Source organism: Oncorhynchus tshawytscha, linkage group LG22 (assembly GCF_018296145.1).
Source record: "Oncorhynchus tshawytscha isolate Ot180627B linkage group LG22, Otsh_v2.0, whole genome shotgun sequence".
In the NCBI taxonomy this organism is placed as follows: domain Eukaryota; kingdom Metazoa; phylum Chordata; class Actinopteri; order Salmoniformes; family Salmonidae; genus Oncorhynchus; species Oncorhynchus tshawytscha.
In genome coordinates, this window is record NC_056450.1 from 44,549,361 (window position 1) to 44,567,834 (window position 18,474).

Below are 18,474 nucleotides of genomic sequence, written 5' to 3' on the forward strand. Positions count from 1 at the left end.
CTCTCTCGCTCTACCCCCTCCCCTCCTCTCTCGCTCTACCCCCTCCCCTCCCTCTCGCTCTACCTCCCCTCCCCTCCTCTCTCGCTCTACCCCCTCCTCTCTCGCTCTACCCCCCCCCTACCCCCTCCTCTCTCGCACCTCCTCTCTCGCTCTTCCCCCCACCTCTCTCGCTCTCCCCCTCAGTCAGTCAGTCACCAGATCTTTGTTGTGTCTCTTAGCCGCAGGACTCCTATTACCATGTAAGAGAAGAGAGAAGGGCTGAGTGCTGATATGCAAAAAAGCAGCTGGGTTGTTTTCAAACTTCACGCTGTCAAATGGGTTGTTTTGACACTGGGTCGACCTCCTGTACTGTCAAATGGGTTGTTTTGACACTGGGTCGACCTCCTGTACTGTCAAATGGGTTGTTTTGACACTGGGTCGACCTCCTGTACTGTCAAATGGGTTGTTTTGACACTGGGTTGTTTTGACACGACCTCCCTCCTGTACTGTCAAATGGGCTGTTTTGACACTGGGTCGACCTCCCTCCTGTACTGTCAAATGGGCTGTTTTGACACTGGGTCGACCTCCCTCCTGTACTGTCAAATGGGTTGTTTTGACACTGGGTCGACCTCTTGTACTCTGCTATGGTGTGGCCCCTCTGATTGAGTTAGTCACGATACAGTACCTAACGTTACATTGGAATTATATCACTGCCTTTCTGAGGCTTGAAAGTGTTTGTGGTTCATGTATATGTGACATGAGATTACTGCTAATAACATGAGATTACTGCTAACAACATGAGATTACTGCTAATAACATGAGATTACTGCTAATAACATGAGATTACTGCTAATAACAGATTACTGCTAATAACACGAGATTACTGCTAATAACACGAGATTACTGCTAATAACACGAGATTACTGCTAATAACACGAGATTACTGCTAATAACACGAGATTGCTGCTAATAACACGAGATTGCTGCTAATAACACGAGATTGCCGCTAATAGCACGCGATTGCCGCTAATAGCACGAGATTGCCGCTAATAGCACGCGATTGCCGCTAATAGCACGCGATTGCCGCTAATAGCACGCGATTGCCGCTAATAGCACGCGATTGCCGCTAATAGCACGCGATTGCCGCTAATAGCACGCGATTGCCGCTAATAGCACGCGATTGCCGCTAATGACACGCGATTACCGCTAATGACACGAGATTACCGCTAATGACACGAGATTACCGCTAATGACACGAGATTACCGCTAATGACACGAGATTACCGCTAATGACACGAGATTACCGCTAATAGCACGCGATTACCGCGAATAGCACGCGATTACCGCGAATAGCACGCGATTACAGCGAATAGCACGCGATTACCGCGAATAGCACGCGATTACCGCGAATAACACTTTTTGAATGTGTGTTGCAGTGAGAGAGACATTCTAACAGGCGCGCTACACTGGACACGCTACACTGGACACGCTACACTGGACACGCTACACTGGACACGCTACACTAACTTTGTTCATGAAACTTTTGAATGGATCGTGCTGCTCCGCGAGAGACTTGCGCTGCTCACGCCCGAGAACACTTGATGAAGTGTCTCACTCTCTCCACCTCAGTGTGTCGTTATTACACGATCAACGGGCCCTGTGTGTGGAACACGTCAGTAAAGGTGAGACGTTCCTCGCTCTCTGATGCCTCCTTACAGAATGGGATCATGTAAACTGTTATACAACGGGGGGCCTTAATTGAAGTAGCGTTGCAAACTGTCCTTTCTAACTAGTGGAAGACCCTTTTGAAGGTGAAAGGGAGAAGAGATGAACATGTTATGCGCATACTGATCATGTCAGGGCAATTCACCCTAATAGTCAAAAGTAGTGTACTATATACGGAATAGTATGTCATTTGGAACTAACCCCTTTCTCTTTTATATCTAGAGCCCTGAGACGTCTCTGCTCTGCAACATAAATTAAAGATGAACCTCTCTCTCTCTCTCTTAGTCCTCTACTCCTCATACAGAATATTATTTTGTTGTTTTTGAAAGTGAAATGATATTCAACATATTGGTTGATAAAGCCAGCTTGCAGTGTGCCGATAAGCCTCTGGACTTTGGGGTAGGAGGGAGGAGAGAACTCTATGCAGCAAAAGTACACGTGGTTTTGTTCTAATAATTTTACTGCAAAGGGAGAAATAAATCAAGTCCGAAGTATTAGTTAGTCTGGTCCCAGATGTGTTGTTCTGTAGTCTGGTCCCAGATGTGTTGTTCTGTAGTCTGGTCCCAGATGTGTTGTTCTGTAGTCTGGTCCCAGATGTGTTGTTCTGTGGTCTGGTCTCAGATGTGTTGTTCTGTGGTCTGGTCTCAGATGTGTTGTTCTGTGGTCTGGTCTCAGATGTGTTGTTCTGTGGTCTGGTCCCAGATGTGTTGTTCTGTAGTCTGGTCCCAGATGTGATGTCCTGTTCTGTAGTCTGGTCTCAGATGTGTTGTCCTGTGGTCTGGTCTCAGATGTGTTGTTCTGTGGTCTGGTCTCAGATGTGTTGTTCTGTGGTCTGGTCTCAGATGTGTTGTTCTGTGGTCTGGTCCCAGATGTGTTGTTCTGTGGTCTGGTCCCAGATGTGTTGTTCTGTAGTCTGGTCCCAGATGTGATGTCCCGTTCTGTAGTCTGGTCCCAGATGTGTTGTTCTGTGGTCTGGTCCCAGATGTGTTGTCCTGTGTCTGGTGTGTCCTGTAGTCTGGTCCCAGATGTGTTGTTCTGTGGTCTGGTCCCAGATGTGATGTCTGTAGTCTGGTCCCAGATGTGTTGTCCTGTAGTCTGGTCCCAGATGTGTTCTGTGGTCTGTCCCAGATGTGTTGTTCTGTAGTCTGGTCCCAGATGTGTTGTTCCATTCTGTGGTCTGGTCCCAGATGTGTTGTTCTGTGGTCTGGTCCCAGATGTGTTGTCCTGTAGTCTGGTCCCAGATGTGTTGTCCTGTAGTCTGGTCCCAGATGTGTTGTTCTGTAGTCTGGTCCCAGATGTGTTGTTCTGTAGTCTGGTCCCAGATGTGTTGTTCTGTAGTCTGGTCCCAGATGTGATGTCCCCAGATGTGATGTCCCGATCTGTGGTCTGGTCCCAGATGTGGTGTTCTGTGGTCTGGTCCCAGATGTGTTGTCCTGTAGTCTGGTCCCAGATGTGTTGTCCTGTAGTCTGGTCCCAGATGTGTTGTTCTGTGGTCTGGTCCCAGATGTGTTGTCCTGTGGTCTCGTCCCAGATGTGTTGTTCTGTGGTCTGGTCCCAGATGTGTTGTCCTATAGTCTCGTCCCAGATGTGTTGTTCTGTGGTCTGGTCCCAGATGTGTTGTTCCGTTCTGTGGTCTGGTCCCAGATGTGTTGTCCCGGTCTGTAGTCTGGTCCCAGATGTGTTGTCCCGGTCTGTAGTCTGGTCCCAGATGTGTTGTCCCGGTCTGTAGTCTGGTCCCAGATGTGCTGTCCCGGTCTGTAGTCTGGTCCCAGATGTGTTGTTCTGTAGTCTGGTCCCAGATGTGATGTCCCGTTCTGTGGTCTGGTCCCAGATGTGTTGTTCTGTGGTCTGGTCCCAGATGTGTTGTCCTGTAGTCTGGTCCCAGATGTGTTGTCCTGTGGTCTGGTCCCAGATGTGTTGTTCCGTTCTGTGGTCTGGTCCCAGATGTGTTGTTCCGTTCTGTGGTCTGGTCCCAGATGTGTTGTCCTGTGGTCTGGTCCCAGATGTGTTGTCCTGTGGTCTCGTCCCAGATGTGTTGTTCTGTGGTCTGGTCCCAGATGTGTTGTCCCGGTCTGTAGTCTGGTCCCAGATGTGTTGTCCCGGTCTGTAGTCTGGTCCCAGATGTGTTGTCCCGGTCTGTAGTCTGGTCCCAGATGTGTTGTCCCGGTCTGTAGTCTGGTCCCAGATGTGTTGTTCTGTAGTCTGGTCCCAGATGTGTTGTTCTGTAGTCTGGTCCCAGATGTGTTGTTCTGTAGTCTGGTCCCAGATGTGATGTGTTCTGTGGTCTGGTCCCAGATGTGTTGTTCTGTGGTCTGGTCCCAGATGTGTTGTCCTGTAGTCTGGTCCCAGATGTGTTGTCCTGTGGTCTGGCCCCAGATGTGTTGTTCCGTTCTGTGGTCTGGTCCCAGATGTGTTGTTCCGTTCTGTGGTCTGGTCCCAGATGTGTTGTTCCGTTCTGTGGTCTGGTCCCAGATGTGTTGTTCCGTTCTGTGGTCTGGTCCCAGATGTGTTGTTCCGTTCTGTGGTCTGGTCCCAGATGTGTTGTCCTGTGGTCTCGTCCCAGATGTGTTGTTCTGTGGTCTGGTCCCAGATGTGTTGTCCTATAGTCTCGTCCCAGATGTGTTGTTCTGTGGTCTGGTCCCAGATGTGTTGTTCCGTTCTGTGGTCTTGTCCCAGATGTGTTGTCCCGGTCTGTAGTCTGGTCCCAGATGTGTTGTCCCGGTCTGTAGTCTGGTCCCAGATGTGTTGTTCTGTAGTCTGGTCCCAGATGTGTTGTTCTGTAGTCTGGTCCCAGATGTGTTGTTCTGTAGTCTGGTCCCAGATGTGATGTCCCGTTCTGTGGTCTGGTCCCAGATGTGTTCCCTGGTTCTGTGGTCTGGTCCCAGATGTGTTGTCCTGTAGTCTGGTCCCAGATGTGTTGTCCTGTGGTCTGGTCCCAGATGTGTTGTTGTTCCTGTGGTCTGGTCCCAGATGTGGTGTTCCGTTCTGTGGTCTGGTCCCAGATGTGTTGTTCCGTTCTGTGGTCTGGTCCCAGATGTGTTGTTCCATTCTGTGGTCTGGTCCCAGATGTGTTGTTCCGTTCTGTGGTCTGGTCCCAGATGTGTTGTCCCGTTCTGTGGTCTGGTCCCAGATGTGTTGTTCTGTGGTCTGGTCCCAGATGTGTTGTTCTGTGGTCTGGTCCCAGATGTGTTGTCCCGGTCTGTGGTCTGGTCCCAGATGTGTTGTCCCGGTCTGTGGTCTGGTCCCAGATGTGTTGTTCTGTAGTCTGGTCCCAGATGTGTTGTCCCGGTCTGTGGTCTGGTCCCAGATGTGTTGTTCTGTAGCCTGGTCCCAGATGTGTTGTTCTGTAGTCTGGTCCCAGATGTGTTGTCCCGGTCTGTGGTCTGGTCCCTCTCGTTCTTCTCCTGGTCCTACTCCTGGTCCTACTCCTGGTCCTGGGCCTACTCCTTCTCCTGGTCCTGGTCCTACTCCTTCTTCTCCTGGTCCTTCTCCTGGTCCTACTCCTTCTTCTCCTGGTCCTTCTCCTGCTCCTGGTCCTACTCCTTCTCCTGGTCCTACTCCTTCTCCTGGTCCTACTCCTTCTCCTGGTCCTACTCCTTCTCCTGGTCCTACTCCTTCTCCTGGTCCTACTTCTGGTCCTGGTCTTACTCCTTCTACTGGTTCTACTCCTTCTCCTGGTCCTGGTTCTTCTCCTGGTCCTACTCCTGGTCCTGGTCCTACTCCTTCTCCTGGTCCTTCTCATGGTACCTCTGTTCTAGTGTTTATCTATTTCTTCAGAGTCACTGTTGGCAGACTTCACTTTCTGTTTACTTTCATGACTAAAACAAGAAGTTTCGTATCAAGGGGCTGCACGTGTTGACGCGCACACACACACACACACACACACACGCTCTGAAGTGTTTTATCAGGTGTGTGTTGCTCTCTGGGACCAGCATCAAAACATCCCGATCACGTGTGGGAAGACGAAACAACATGATCTTGTTTTCTCTCACAAACACAAGGCCTTTGTTGAGCCTCAGCCCAATCTGTCACTATAGGTTCTTCTGCTGCTGCCTCAGTTCCACCTGTCACTAGGGTCTTCTGTTGCTGCCTCAGCCCCACCTGTCACTATAGGTTCTTCTGCTGTTGCCTCAGTCCCACCTGTCACTAGGGTCTTCTGTTGCTGCCTCAGTCCCACCTGTCACTAGGGTCTTCTGTTGCTGCCTCAGCCCCACCTGTCACTATAGGGTCTTCTGTTGCTGCCTCAGTCCCACCTGTCACTATCACTATAGGGTCTTCTGTTGCTGCCTCAGGGTCTTCTGCTGCTGCCTCAGTCCCACCTGTCACTATAGGGTCTTCTGTTGCTGCCTCAGCCCCACCTGTCACTATAGGGTCTTCTGCTGCTGCCTCAGTCCCACCTGTCACTATAGGGTCTTCTGCTGCTGCCTCAGTCCCACCTGTCACTATAGGGTCTTCTGCTGCTGCCTCAGTCCCACCTGTCACTATAGGGTCTTCTGCTGCTGCCTCAGTCCCACCTGTCACTATAGGGTCTTCTGCTGCTGCCTCAGTCCCACCTGTCACTATAGGGTCTTCTGCTGCTGCCTCAGCCCCACCTGTCACTATAGGGTCTTCTGCTGCTGCCTCAGTCCCACCTGTCACTATAGGGTCTTCTGCTGCTGCCTCAGTCCCACCTGTCACTATAGGGTCTTCTGCTGCTGCCTCAGTCCCACCTGTCACTATAGGGTCTTCTGCTGCTGCCTCAGTCCCACCTGTCACTATAGGGTCTTCTGCTGCTGCCTCAGTCCCACCTGTCACTATAGGGTCTTCTGCTGCTGCCTCAGCCCCACCTGTCACTATAGGGTCTTCTGCTGCTGCCTCAGTCCCACCTGTCACTATAGGGTCTTCTGCTGTTGTCGTGTATGTGAAGGTGGGAGAGCTTTGAATACGTTTTTAATGTTTTTTTTTTTAGATGAAGTGCCTTCAGAAATTATTCATACCCCTTGACTTGTTACAGCCTGAATTCAAAATGGTTTGGAGTTAAAACCTACAGGAGGCTCTCTCTCCAGGAACAGGGTTGGAGTTAAAACCTACAGGAGGCTCTCTCTCCAGGAACAGGGTTGGAGTTAAAACCTACAGGAGGCTCTCTCTCCAGGAACAGGGTTGGGCTAAAACCTACAGGAGGGCCTCTCTCCAGGAACAGGGATGGGCTAAAACCTAGTTAGGATATAGTAGGTAAGAGTCTGAGGTGAATCTCCTCTTACTGTTGTTTGTCATCTCCTTCCTATCTTCCTTCTTCCTATCCTTCTTCCTTTCCTCCTCCTCCTTCCTCTCCTTCTTCCTCTTCCTCCTTCTTCCTCTCTTCCTCCTTCTTCCTCTCCTCCTCCTCCTGCCTCAGCCCCACCTGTCACTATAGGGTTCCTCTCCTCCTTCCTTTCTCCTTCTTCCTCTCCTCCTCCTCCTTCCTCTCCTTCTTCCTCCTCTCCTCCTCCTTCCTTCCCACCTGTCTCTTCTCCTCCTTCCCACCTTCCTTCTTTCCTCTCTCCTCCTTCCTCTCCTCCCTTTCCTCCTTCCTTCTCCTTCTTCCTCTCCTCCTCCTCCTCCTCTCCTCCTTCCTTCCTCCTTGCCTTCCTCCCTCCTCCTCCTTCTCTCCTCCTTCCTGTCCTCTTCTCCTTCTCCTCCTTCCTCTCCTATTTTCTCTCCTTCCTTCTCCTCCTTCCTCTCCTTATTTTCCTCCTTCCTTCTCCTTCTTCCTCTCCTCCTCCTTCTTTTCCACCTTCCTCTCCTCCTCCTCCTTCCTCTGCTCTTTCCTCTCCTCCTTCCTCTCCTTCTTCCTTTCCTTCTCCTTCTTCCTCTCCTCCTCTCTTTTCCAGCAGGTAATTGGTGCCATGCCAGCTGCTTCTCCCCCTCTGCTCCCCCTTGCCACCTGGTGGTGGTGTCTGGTACTGTTGCTGCCCCCACAGCCCCAGGCCCTGACCCAGCTCCAGCCGGACCCTAACCCAGAGAAGGCCTCTCACGCTGGGCAGGCCTTCCCTCACCTCTCCCTTGATGGATCTCCCCTCAGCCACCTCCTCCTGGACTCCAGGTCTGGTCATCTGTACGTGGGGGCGGTCAACCATCTCTACCACCTGTCCCCTGACCTCCAGGTAATAATGTTTGTAAATCACTTGTCCATAGCTCTCTATTGGGCAGTTTCCCAGACACAGATTAGCGTTCTGGAACAAAACGCCTTTTCGATGAAGATTCTCCACTGAGCTTTCTTTTTAGATCAGGACTAGTCTTAATCGTTGTCTGGGAAACCGCTCCTACTATATATGTTATCAGTTTTTTATGTCCCAAAATGCCCCCTATCCCCTACATAGTGTTCCCTATCCCCTATATAGTGTTCCCTATCCCCTATACAGTGTTCCCTACATAGTGTTCCCTATCCCCTATACAGTGTCCCCTACATAGTGTTCCCTATCCCCTATACAGTGTTCCCTACATAGTGTTCCCTATCCCCTATACAGTGTCCCCTATATAGTGTTCCCTATCCCCTATGCAGTGTTCCCTACATAGTGTTCCCTATCCCCTATACAGTGTTCCCTATCCCCTATCCCTTATACAGTGTCCCCTACATAGTGTTCCCTAGTGTCCCCTATATAGTGTTCCTATCCCCTATGCAGTGTCCCCTACATAGTGTTCCCTATCCCCTATAGTGTTCCCCAGTGTCCCCTACATAGTGTTCCCTATCCCCTATACAGTGTCCCCTACATAGTGTTCCCTATCCCCTATACAGTGTCCCCTACATAGTGTTCCCTATCCCTATACAGTGTTCCCTACATAGTGTTCCTATCCCTATCCCCTATACAGTGTCCCCTACATAGTGTTCCCTATCCCCTATATAGTGTCCCCTACATAGTGTTCCCTATCCCCTATATAGTGTCCCCTACATAGTGTTCCCTATCCCTATACAGTGTCCCCTACATAGTGTTCCCTATCCCCTATATAGTGTTCCCTCTCCCTTATATAGTGTCCCCCATATAGTGTCCCCTATATAGTGTTCCCTATCCCCTATATAGTGTTCCCTATATAGTGTTCCCTATCCCCTATATAGTGTTCCCTCTCCCTTATATAGTGTCCCTATCCCCATATAGTGTCCCCTATATAGTGTTCCCTATCCCCTATATAGTGTCCCCTATATAGTGTTCCCTATCCCCTATATAGTGTCCCTACATAGTGTTCCCTATCCCTATATAGTGTTCCCCTATACCAGTGTCCCCTACTATAGTGTTCCCTATCCCCTACATAGTGTTCCCCCCTATAGTGTCCCCTATATAGTGTCCCATATATAGTGTCCCCTATATAGTGTTGTCCCCTATATAGTGTTCCCTATGTTCCCTCTCCCTATATAGTGTTCCCTATCCCTTATATAGTGTCCCCTATATAGTGTTCCCTCCCTATCCCCTATATAGTGTCCCCTATCCCCTATATAGTGTTCCCTATCCCCTATATAGTGTCCCCTATATAGTGTCCCCTATATAGTGTTCCTATCCCTATATAGTGTCCCCCTCTCCCCTATATAGTGTCCCCTATAGTGTTCCCTATCCCTATATAGTGTCCCCTATATAGTGTTCCCCCTAGTGTCCCCTATATAGTGTCCCCTATCCCCTATATAGTGTTCCCTTCCCTATATATAGTGTTCCCCCTCCCTTATATAGTGTCCCTATCCCCTATATAGTGTCCCCTATATAGTGTTCCCTCTCCCCTATATAGTGTTCCCTCTCCCCTATATAGTGTTCCCTCTCCCTATATAGTGTTCCCTCTCCCCTATATAGTGTTCCCTATCCCCTATATAGTGTCCCCAGTGTCCCTATATAGTGTCCCCTACATAGTGTCCCTATCCCCTATATAGTGTTCCCTATCCCTATATAGTGTTCCCTATCCCCTATATAGTGTTCCCTATCCCTTATATAGTGTCCCCTATATAGTATCCCCTAGCCCCTATATAGTGTCCCCTATCCCCTATATAGTGTTCCCTATCCCCTATATATTGTCCCCTATATAGTGTCCCCTATCCCCTATATAGTGTTCCCTATCCCCTACGTATTGTCCCCTATATAGTGTCCCCTATCCCCCATATAGTGTCCCCTATATAGTGTTCCATATCCCCTATATAGTGTTCCATATCCCCTATATAGTGTTCCCTCTCCCTTATATAGTGTCCCCTCTCCCTTATATAGTGTCCCTATATAGTGTTCCCTATCCCCTATATAGTGTCCCCTATATAGTGTCCCCTACATAGTGTTCCCTATCCCCTATATAGTTTTCCCTATCCCTTATATAGTGTCCCCCTATAGTGTTCCCTATCCCTTATATAGTGTCCCCTGTCCCCTATATAGTGTCCCTATATAGTGTTCCCTATCCCCTATATAGTGTCCCCTATATAGTGTTCCCTATCCCTTATATAGTGTCCCCTATATAGTGTCCCCTACATAGTGTTCCCTATCCCCTACATAGTGTTCCCTATACAGTGTCCCATATATAGTGTCCCCTACATAGTGTTCCCTATCCCTTATATAATGTCCCCTATACCATGTCCCCTACATAGTGTTCCCTATCCCCTATATAGTGTTCCCTATCCCTTATATAGTGTCCCCTATATAGTATCCCCTATCCCCTATATAGTGTCCCCTATCCCCTATATAGTGTTCCCTATCCCTATATAGTGTCCTATCCCCTATATAGTGTTCCCTATAGTGTTCCTATCCCCTATATAGTGTTCCCCTCCCCTATATAGTGTTCCTATCCCCTATATAGTGTTCCCTGTCCCTATATAGTGTTCCCTATCCCTATATATATAGTGTTCCCTCTCCCTATATAGTGTTCCCTCTCCCTATATAGTGTTCCCTCTCCCTTATATAGTGTCCCCCATATAGTGTCCCCTATAGTGTCCCCCCTATATAGTGTTCCCTATCCCCTATATAGTGTTCCCTATATAGTGTCCCCTATATAGTGTTCCCTCTCCCTATATAGTTTTCCCTCTCCCTTATATAGTGTTCCCATCCTTATATAGTGTTCTATCCCTATATAGTGTTCCCCTCCCCTATATAGTGTTCCCTATCCCCTATATAGTGTTCCCTCTCCCTTATATAGTGTTCCCTATCCCCTATATAGTGTTCCCTATCCCCTATATAGTGTCCCCTATATAGTGTTCCCTATCCCCTATATAGTGTTCCCTATCCCCTATATAGTGTTCCCTATCCCCTATATTGTCCCCTATATAGTGTTCCCTATCCCCTATATAGTGTCCCCTATCCCCTATATAGTGTCCCCTATCCCCTATATAGTGTTCCCTCTCCCCTATATAGTGTTCCCTCTCCCTTATATAGTGTCCCCTATATAGTGTTCCCTCTCCCCTTATATAGTGTTCCCTATCCCCTATATAGTGTTCCCTCTCCCCTATATAGTGTTCCCTCTCCCCTATATAGTGTTCCCTCTCCCTTATATAGTGTTCCCTCTCCCTTATATAGTGTTCCCTCTCCCTTATATAGTGTTCCCTCTCCCTTATATAGTGTTCCCTCTCCCTTATATAGTGTTCCCTCTCCCCTATATAGTGTTCCCTCTCCCCTATATAGTGTTCCCTCTCCCTTATATAGTGTTCCCTATAGTGTTCCCTACATAGTGTTCCCTATCCCCTATATAGTGTTCCCTATAGTGTCCCCTATATAGTGTTCCCTCTCCCCTATATAGTGTTCCCTCTCCCTTATATAGTTTTCCCTCTCCCTTATATAGTGTTCCCTATCCTCTATATATTGCCCCCTATATAGTGTTCCCTATCCCCTATATAGTGTCCCCTATCCCCTATATAGTGTTCCCTATATAGTGTTCCCTATCCCCTATATAGTGTCCCCTATATAGTGTTCCCTCTCCCTTATATAGTGTTCCCTCTCCCTTATATAGTGTTCCCTCTCCCTTATATAGTGTTCCCTCTCCCTTATATAGTGTCCCCCATATAGTGTTCCCTGTATAGTGTTCCCTATCCCTATATAGTGTCCCCTATCCCCTCTATAGTGTCCCCTATATAGTGTCCCCTATATAGTGTTCCCTATACCCTATATAGTGTTCCCTCTCCCCTATACAGTGTTCCCTCTCCCCTATATAGTGTTCCCTCTCCCTATATAGTGTCCCCTATATAGTGTTTCCTCTCCCTATATAGTGTTCCCTCTCCCCTATATAGTGTTCCCTCTCCCTTATATAGTGTTCCCTCTCCCTTATATAGTGTTCCCTCTCCCCTATATAGTGTTCCCTATAGTGTCCCCTACATAGTGTTCCCTATCCCCTATATAGTGTCCCCTATATAGTGTTCCCTATAGTGTCCCCTATATAGTGTTCCCTCTCCCTTATATAGTTTTCCCTCTCCCTTATATAGTGTTCCCTATCCCCTATATATTGTCCCCTATATAGTGTCCCCTATCCCTTATATAGTGTCCCCTCTCCCTTATATAGTGTGCCCCATATAGTGTTCCCTGTATAGTGTTCCCTATCCCCTATATAGTGTCCCCTATCCCCTCTATAGTGTCCCCTATATAGTGTTCCCTATCCCCTATATAGTGTTCCCTATCCCCTATATAGTGTTCCCTATCCCTTATATAGTGTCCCCTATATAGTATCCCCTAGCCCCTATATAGTGTCCCCTATCCCCTATATAGTGTTCCCTATCCCCTATATATTGTCCCCTATATAGTGTCCCCTATCCCCTATATAGTGTTCCCTATCCCCTACGTATTGTCCCCTATATAGTGTCCCCTATCCCCCATATAGTGTCCCTATATAGTGTTCCATATCCCTATATAGTGTTCCCCTATATAGTGTTCCCCTCTAGTGTTCCCTCCCCTATATAGTGTCCCTATCCCTTATATAGTGTCCCCTACATAGTGTTCCCTATCCCTATATAGTGTTCCCTATATAGTGTTCCCTATATAGTGTTCCCTATCCCTTATATAGTGTCCCCTACATAGTGTCCCCCTATCCCTATCCCCTTATATAGTGTCCCTATCCCCTACATAGTGTTCCCTATCCCTATATAGTGTCCCATATATAGTGTCCCCTACATAGTGTTCCCTATCCCCTATACAGTGTCCCATATATAGTGTCCCCTACATAGTGTTCCCTATCCCCTATATAGTGTTCCCTATCCACTATATAGTGTTCCCTATCCCTTATATAGTGTCCCCTATATAGTGACCCCTATCCCCTATATATTTCCCCCTATGTAGTGTCCCCTATATAGTGTTCCCTCTCCCTTATATAGTGTCCCCTCTCCCTTATATAGTGTCCCCTATATAGTGTCCCCTATCCCCTATATAGTGTTCCCTATCCCCTATATAGTGTCCCCTATGTGCCCTGGTCAAAAGTAGTGCACTTTAAAGGGAATAGGAGCCATTTGGAACACATTATTTTATAGTCTTCTATTCTCTAATGTTACCTTAAACTTATCCTAGGTGCTCTCCTCCAGTCAGACTGGCCCCAAACTGGACAGTGCCGAGTGCTTGCCTCCCATCGTCCCCAAGGACTGCAGTACCGCACACCTGACCCCCAACGCTAATAAGATCCTTCTGCTAGAGGAGGGTCTGGCCTCAGCAGGGTCAGAGGTTGGGGCGACGAGCCTGATCGTGTGTGGAACCCTGTTCCAGGGTATCTGTGAGAAGAGGAGTCTGGATAATGTGTCCGAGGTACTGTACCAATCCTCCAACCCGGTGGACACGCAGTACGTCGCCGCCAACGACCCCCGCGTCTCCACCGTGGGTGTGGTCTTGAACCAAAAGGGTGTGGGGCTTATGCTGGTGGGGCGTGGCTACACCAGTAAAGGCCCCAGCGACATCCCACCAATCACAACTCGCCGTTTGGCCCCCAGCTCCTCCCCCGCCCGCCAGGCCTTCTCTCAAGACGAGGAACTAGGGAAGCTGGTTGTCGGGAGCTACTCTGAGTACAACAACTACTTCATCTCCGCGCATCATCATGGCGACCATGTTTACTTCCTGTTCTCGCGGAGGGATATGTGGAACCGGAAGGAGTACCGGACCTACGTTTCTCGTCTCTGCGCCGGGGACCGGAGCTTCTACTCCTACGTGGAGGTTCTGTTGGAATGTTCCGGGGGTTATAACCTTGCCCAGGGGGCTGCCCTCGCCAAACACCAGGGGCGACCGGCGCTGTTCGTTGCCATGGCGGCGGGGCAGGCTTCGACGCCCACGGCGACGGGTCGCTCGGCGCTGTGCGTTTATGGGATGTCAGAGCTGGATGCGTCGCTTCAGAGGGCCCAGGAGCTGTGTTATACAGAGGGAGGAAGAGGAAGGACGGGACAGGAGGAGGCATACATAGAGTATGAGGTGTCGTCCAAGTGTCTACGCCTGCCCAAGGTAACTAGAGACACACACACAGCAGCTCAGTGTGTAGGCCTAGGCTAATGTGTAGGCCAAGTGTTTAAGCCTATGCAAGGTCAATGACGATCAGCCAACAGCGCTGTAGAGATCACAATGATGTGTGAGACGTTTCTGATTTGAAATGAACCTGAGGGCTGATACACTGAATCAAGTGCTCTCAGGGTAGTGGTTGAGGCCTGCATGTATATAACATCACTAAACATCTAAAACCGACAGTAATGTACATCGTACCAGCTCCTTCCTGGCCTCCAGAGAAAAACGAGCCTTATGCCGGTAATAAAAACCTATTCTCAGTTTGAGCTTCCCTATCGAGTTCTCTACATGCACAGTGAAGCTCAGCGTATCATCAACCCAAACACCCACATATTTATACACTTTAACTTGCTCTATGGTATGTCCAGCCAATGTAGCAATGACATGTTAGTAACATGCCTGGCATTTGACAATACCATGCATTTTGTTTTACCCGAATTTAGAACCAGATTTAAATCGTACAGATTCTGTTTTATGATGTTAAATGCTCTTTGGAATGAATAAATCTTACTCAATTCTGCATCTGGCTGAGTTTCCCTGACCCAAATCCTGTCCCTGTTTGTTTTACTGATCTCTGGACACGCCCCGAAGGTTAGCAATGCTAACAAGTACATGTAAAATCGCATAGAGGATGCTAACTAAATGCTAACAAGCGCTTTGCGAACGTTTTTGTACAGTTTCTGACCTAAACTATATACGAGTAACAAACCAAAAAATGCTAATCACGGTTTGATGTACGAACAAAACAAATATTAGCCAGCTCTTGATCCAGGAGGAGATTCTCTGCTGTAACCAGCAAATGCTTGATTTTGGAAGAAGCTAACCACTTAGCTAGGTAGCTAACTAGCTACTAAAATTAGCAAACTGCAGAGAATCTATCACACGTTAGACAGTTATAGTTATAAGATATCTAGCTGGCGAACATTTAGTTGTGAATTCTATACTACAATTTGATCATCTGGTGCATGCTACACGAGTGACTCACAAGGCTCTCTGGTCACTGTGTGGTTGTAAACAAATGCCATGTGACTGGGGATTACCGTAAACTTCACAATAATGTGACAGGTGAAATTAAATGTTCTTTATCTTCTAACGTATTGCACAAGTTGACTGCAGGCTTGAAAAAACATCCAAGTACTCTTGGTATACAGTATACCGCCCAAGCCTAGGGTGGAGTTTTGGAGGGGTGGAACTACTAAACAACTGCAGTAGTAAAAAGTTGAAAGTAATCACTCATCTGACCATCTGCATAACACTATAAACTGGCCATCTGCATAACGCTATCAACTGGCCATCTGCATAACGCTATCAACTGGCCATCTGCATAACGCTATCAACTGACACGATCAATCAACTGACCATCTGCATAACGCTATCAACTGACCATCTGCACAACACTATCAACTGACATGATCAATCAACTGACCATCTGCATAACACTATCAACTGACACGATCAATCAACTGACCATCTGCATAACGCTATCAACTGACCATCTGCACAACACTATCAACTGACACGATCAATCAACTGACCATCTGCATAACGCTATCAACTGACCATATGCACAACACTATCAACTGACATGATCAATCAACTGACCATCTGCATAACACTATCAACTGACACGATCAATCAACTGACATCTGCATAACACTATCAACTGACCATCTGCATAACACTATCAACTGACACGATCAATCAACTGACATCTGCATAACACTATCAACTGACCATCTGCATAACACTCTCAACTGACCATCTGCATAACGCTATCAACTGACCATCTGCATAACGCTATCAACTGACCATCTGCATAACACTATCAACTGACACGATCAATCAACTGACCATCTGTATAATGCTATCAACTGACCATCTGCATAACACTATCAACTGACATGATCGATCAACTGACCATCTGTACAATGCTATCAACTGACCATCTGCATAACGCGATCAACTGACCATCTGCATAACGCAATCAACTGACCATCTGCATAATGCTATCAACTGACCATCTGCATAACGCTATCAACTAACCATCTGCATAACACTATCAACTGACACGATCAATCAACTGACCATCTGCATAACGCTATCAACTGGCCATCTGCACAACACTATCAACTGACACGATCAATCAACTGACCATCTGCATAACGCTATCAACCGACCATCTGCATAACACTATCAACTGACACGATCAATCAACTGACCATCTGCATAACGCTATCAACCGACCATCTGCATAACACTATCAACTGACATGATCAATCAACTGACCATCTGCATAACCTTTAACCTGTAATTATTATACTGCATAATCAGTAGGACAGTGTAACTCCACAAGAACAATAGTTTTTGTAAATGTTTTATTATGTCACCTTTATTTGGTCACTATACACATCACTATACACATCACTACACACATCACTATACACTATACACATCACTATACACTATACACATCACTATACACATCACTGTACACATCACTGTACACATCACTGTACACATCACTGTACACATCACTGTACACATCACTGTACACATCACTGTACACATCACTGTACACATCACTATACACATCACTGTACACATCACTATACACATCACTGTACACATCACTGTACACATCACTGCACACATCACTGTACACATCACTATACACTATACACATCACTATACACATCACTATACACATCACTATACACATCACTATACACATCACTATACACATCACTATACACTATACACATCACTATACACATCACTATACACTATACACATCACTATACACATCACTATACACATCACTACATCACTATACACATCACTATACACATCACTATACACATCACTATACACTATACACATCACTATACACATCACTATATACACATCACTATATACACATCACTATATACACATCACTATATACACATCACTGTACACTATACACATCACTATACACATCACTATACACTATACACATCACTATACACTATCACTATACACATCACTATACACTATCACTGTACACATCACTCACTATACACTATACACAACACTATACACATCACTATACACTATACACATCACTATACACATCACTATACACTATACACAACACTGCACACATCACTATACACATCACTATACACATCACTGTACACATCACTGTACACATCACTATACACATCGCTATACACATCACTATACACATCACTATACACATCACTATACACATCACTATACACATCACTATCACTATACACATCACTATACACATCACTATACACATCACTGTACACATCACTGTACACATCGCTATACACATCACTATATACACATCACTATATACACATCACTATACACATCACTATACACTATACACATCACTATACACAACACTATACACTATACACATCACTATACACTATACACAACACTATACACTATACACATCACTATACACATCACTATACACATCACTATACACTATACACATCACTATACACATCACTATACACTATACACATCACTATACACTATACACATCACTATACACATCACTATACACAACACTATACACATCACTATACACTATACACATCACTATACACATCACTGTACACATCACTGTACACATCACTGTACACATCACTGTACACATCACTGTACACATCACTGTACACATCACTATACACATCACTATATACACATCACTCACTATACACATCACTATATACACATCACTATATACACATCACTATATACACATCACTATACACATCACTATACACATCACTATACACATCACTATACACATCACTATACACATCACTATACACATCACTATACACATCACTATACTATATACACATCACTATACACATCACTATACACATCACTATATACACATCACTATACACATCACTATACACATCACTATACACATCACTATACACATCACTATACACACATCACTGTACATATCACTATACACATCACTGTACACACACTGTACACTATACACATCACTATACACATCACTATACACATCACTATACACACTGTATACACATCACTGTACACATCACTGTACACATCACTGTACCACTGTACACATCACTGTACACATCACTATACACATCACTATACACATCACTATGCACATCACTATGCACATCACTATGCACATCACTATGCACATCACTATACACATCACTATACACATCGCTATATACACATCGCTATATACACATCGCTATATACACATCGCTATATACACATCACTATACACATCACTATATACACATCACTATACACATCA

General features: G+C 46.4%; 1 protein-coding gene across 2 annotated transcripts in view; it reads left to right on the forward strand.

Annotated features, from left to right (window-relative positions):
* The window catches only part of LOC112240869 (plexin-B3), a 184,392-nt gene that overhangs the window by 64,160 nt on the left and 101,758 nt on the right, over positions 1 to 18,474 (forward strand). For both annotated transcript variants that reach the window (XM_042304332.1, XM_042304333.1), the window contains exons 2-3: positions 7,554 to 7,826; positions 13,164 to 14,078. In XM_042304332.1, coding sequence (XP_042160266.1) covers positions 7,569 to 7,826; positions 13,164 to 14,078 — 1,173 coding nt within the window. In that variant the 5' untranslated portion in view covers positions 7,554 to 7,568. The remainder of the gene's footprint in view (positions 1 to 7,553; positions 7,827 to 13,163; positions 14,079 to 18,474) is intronic.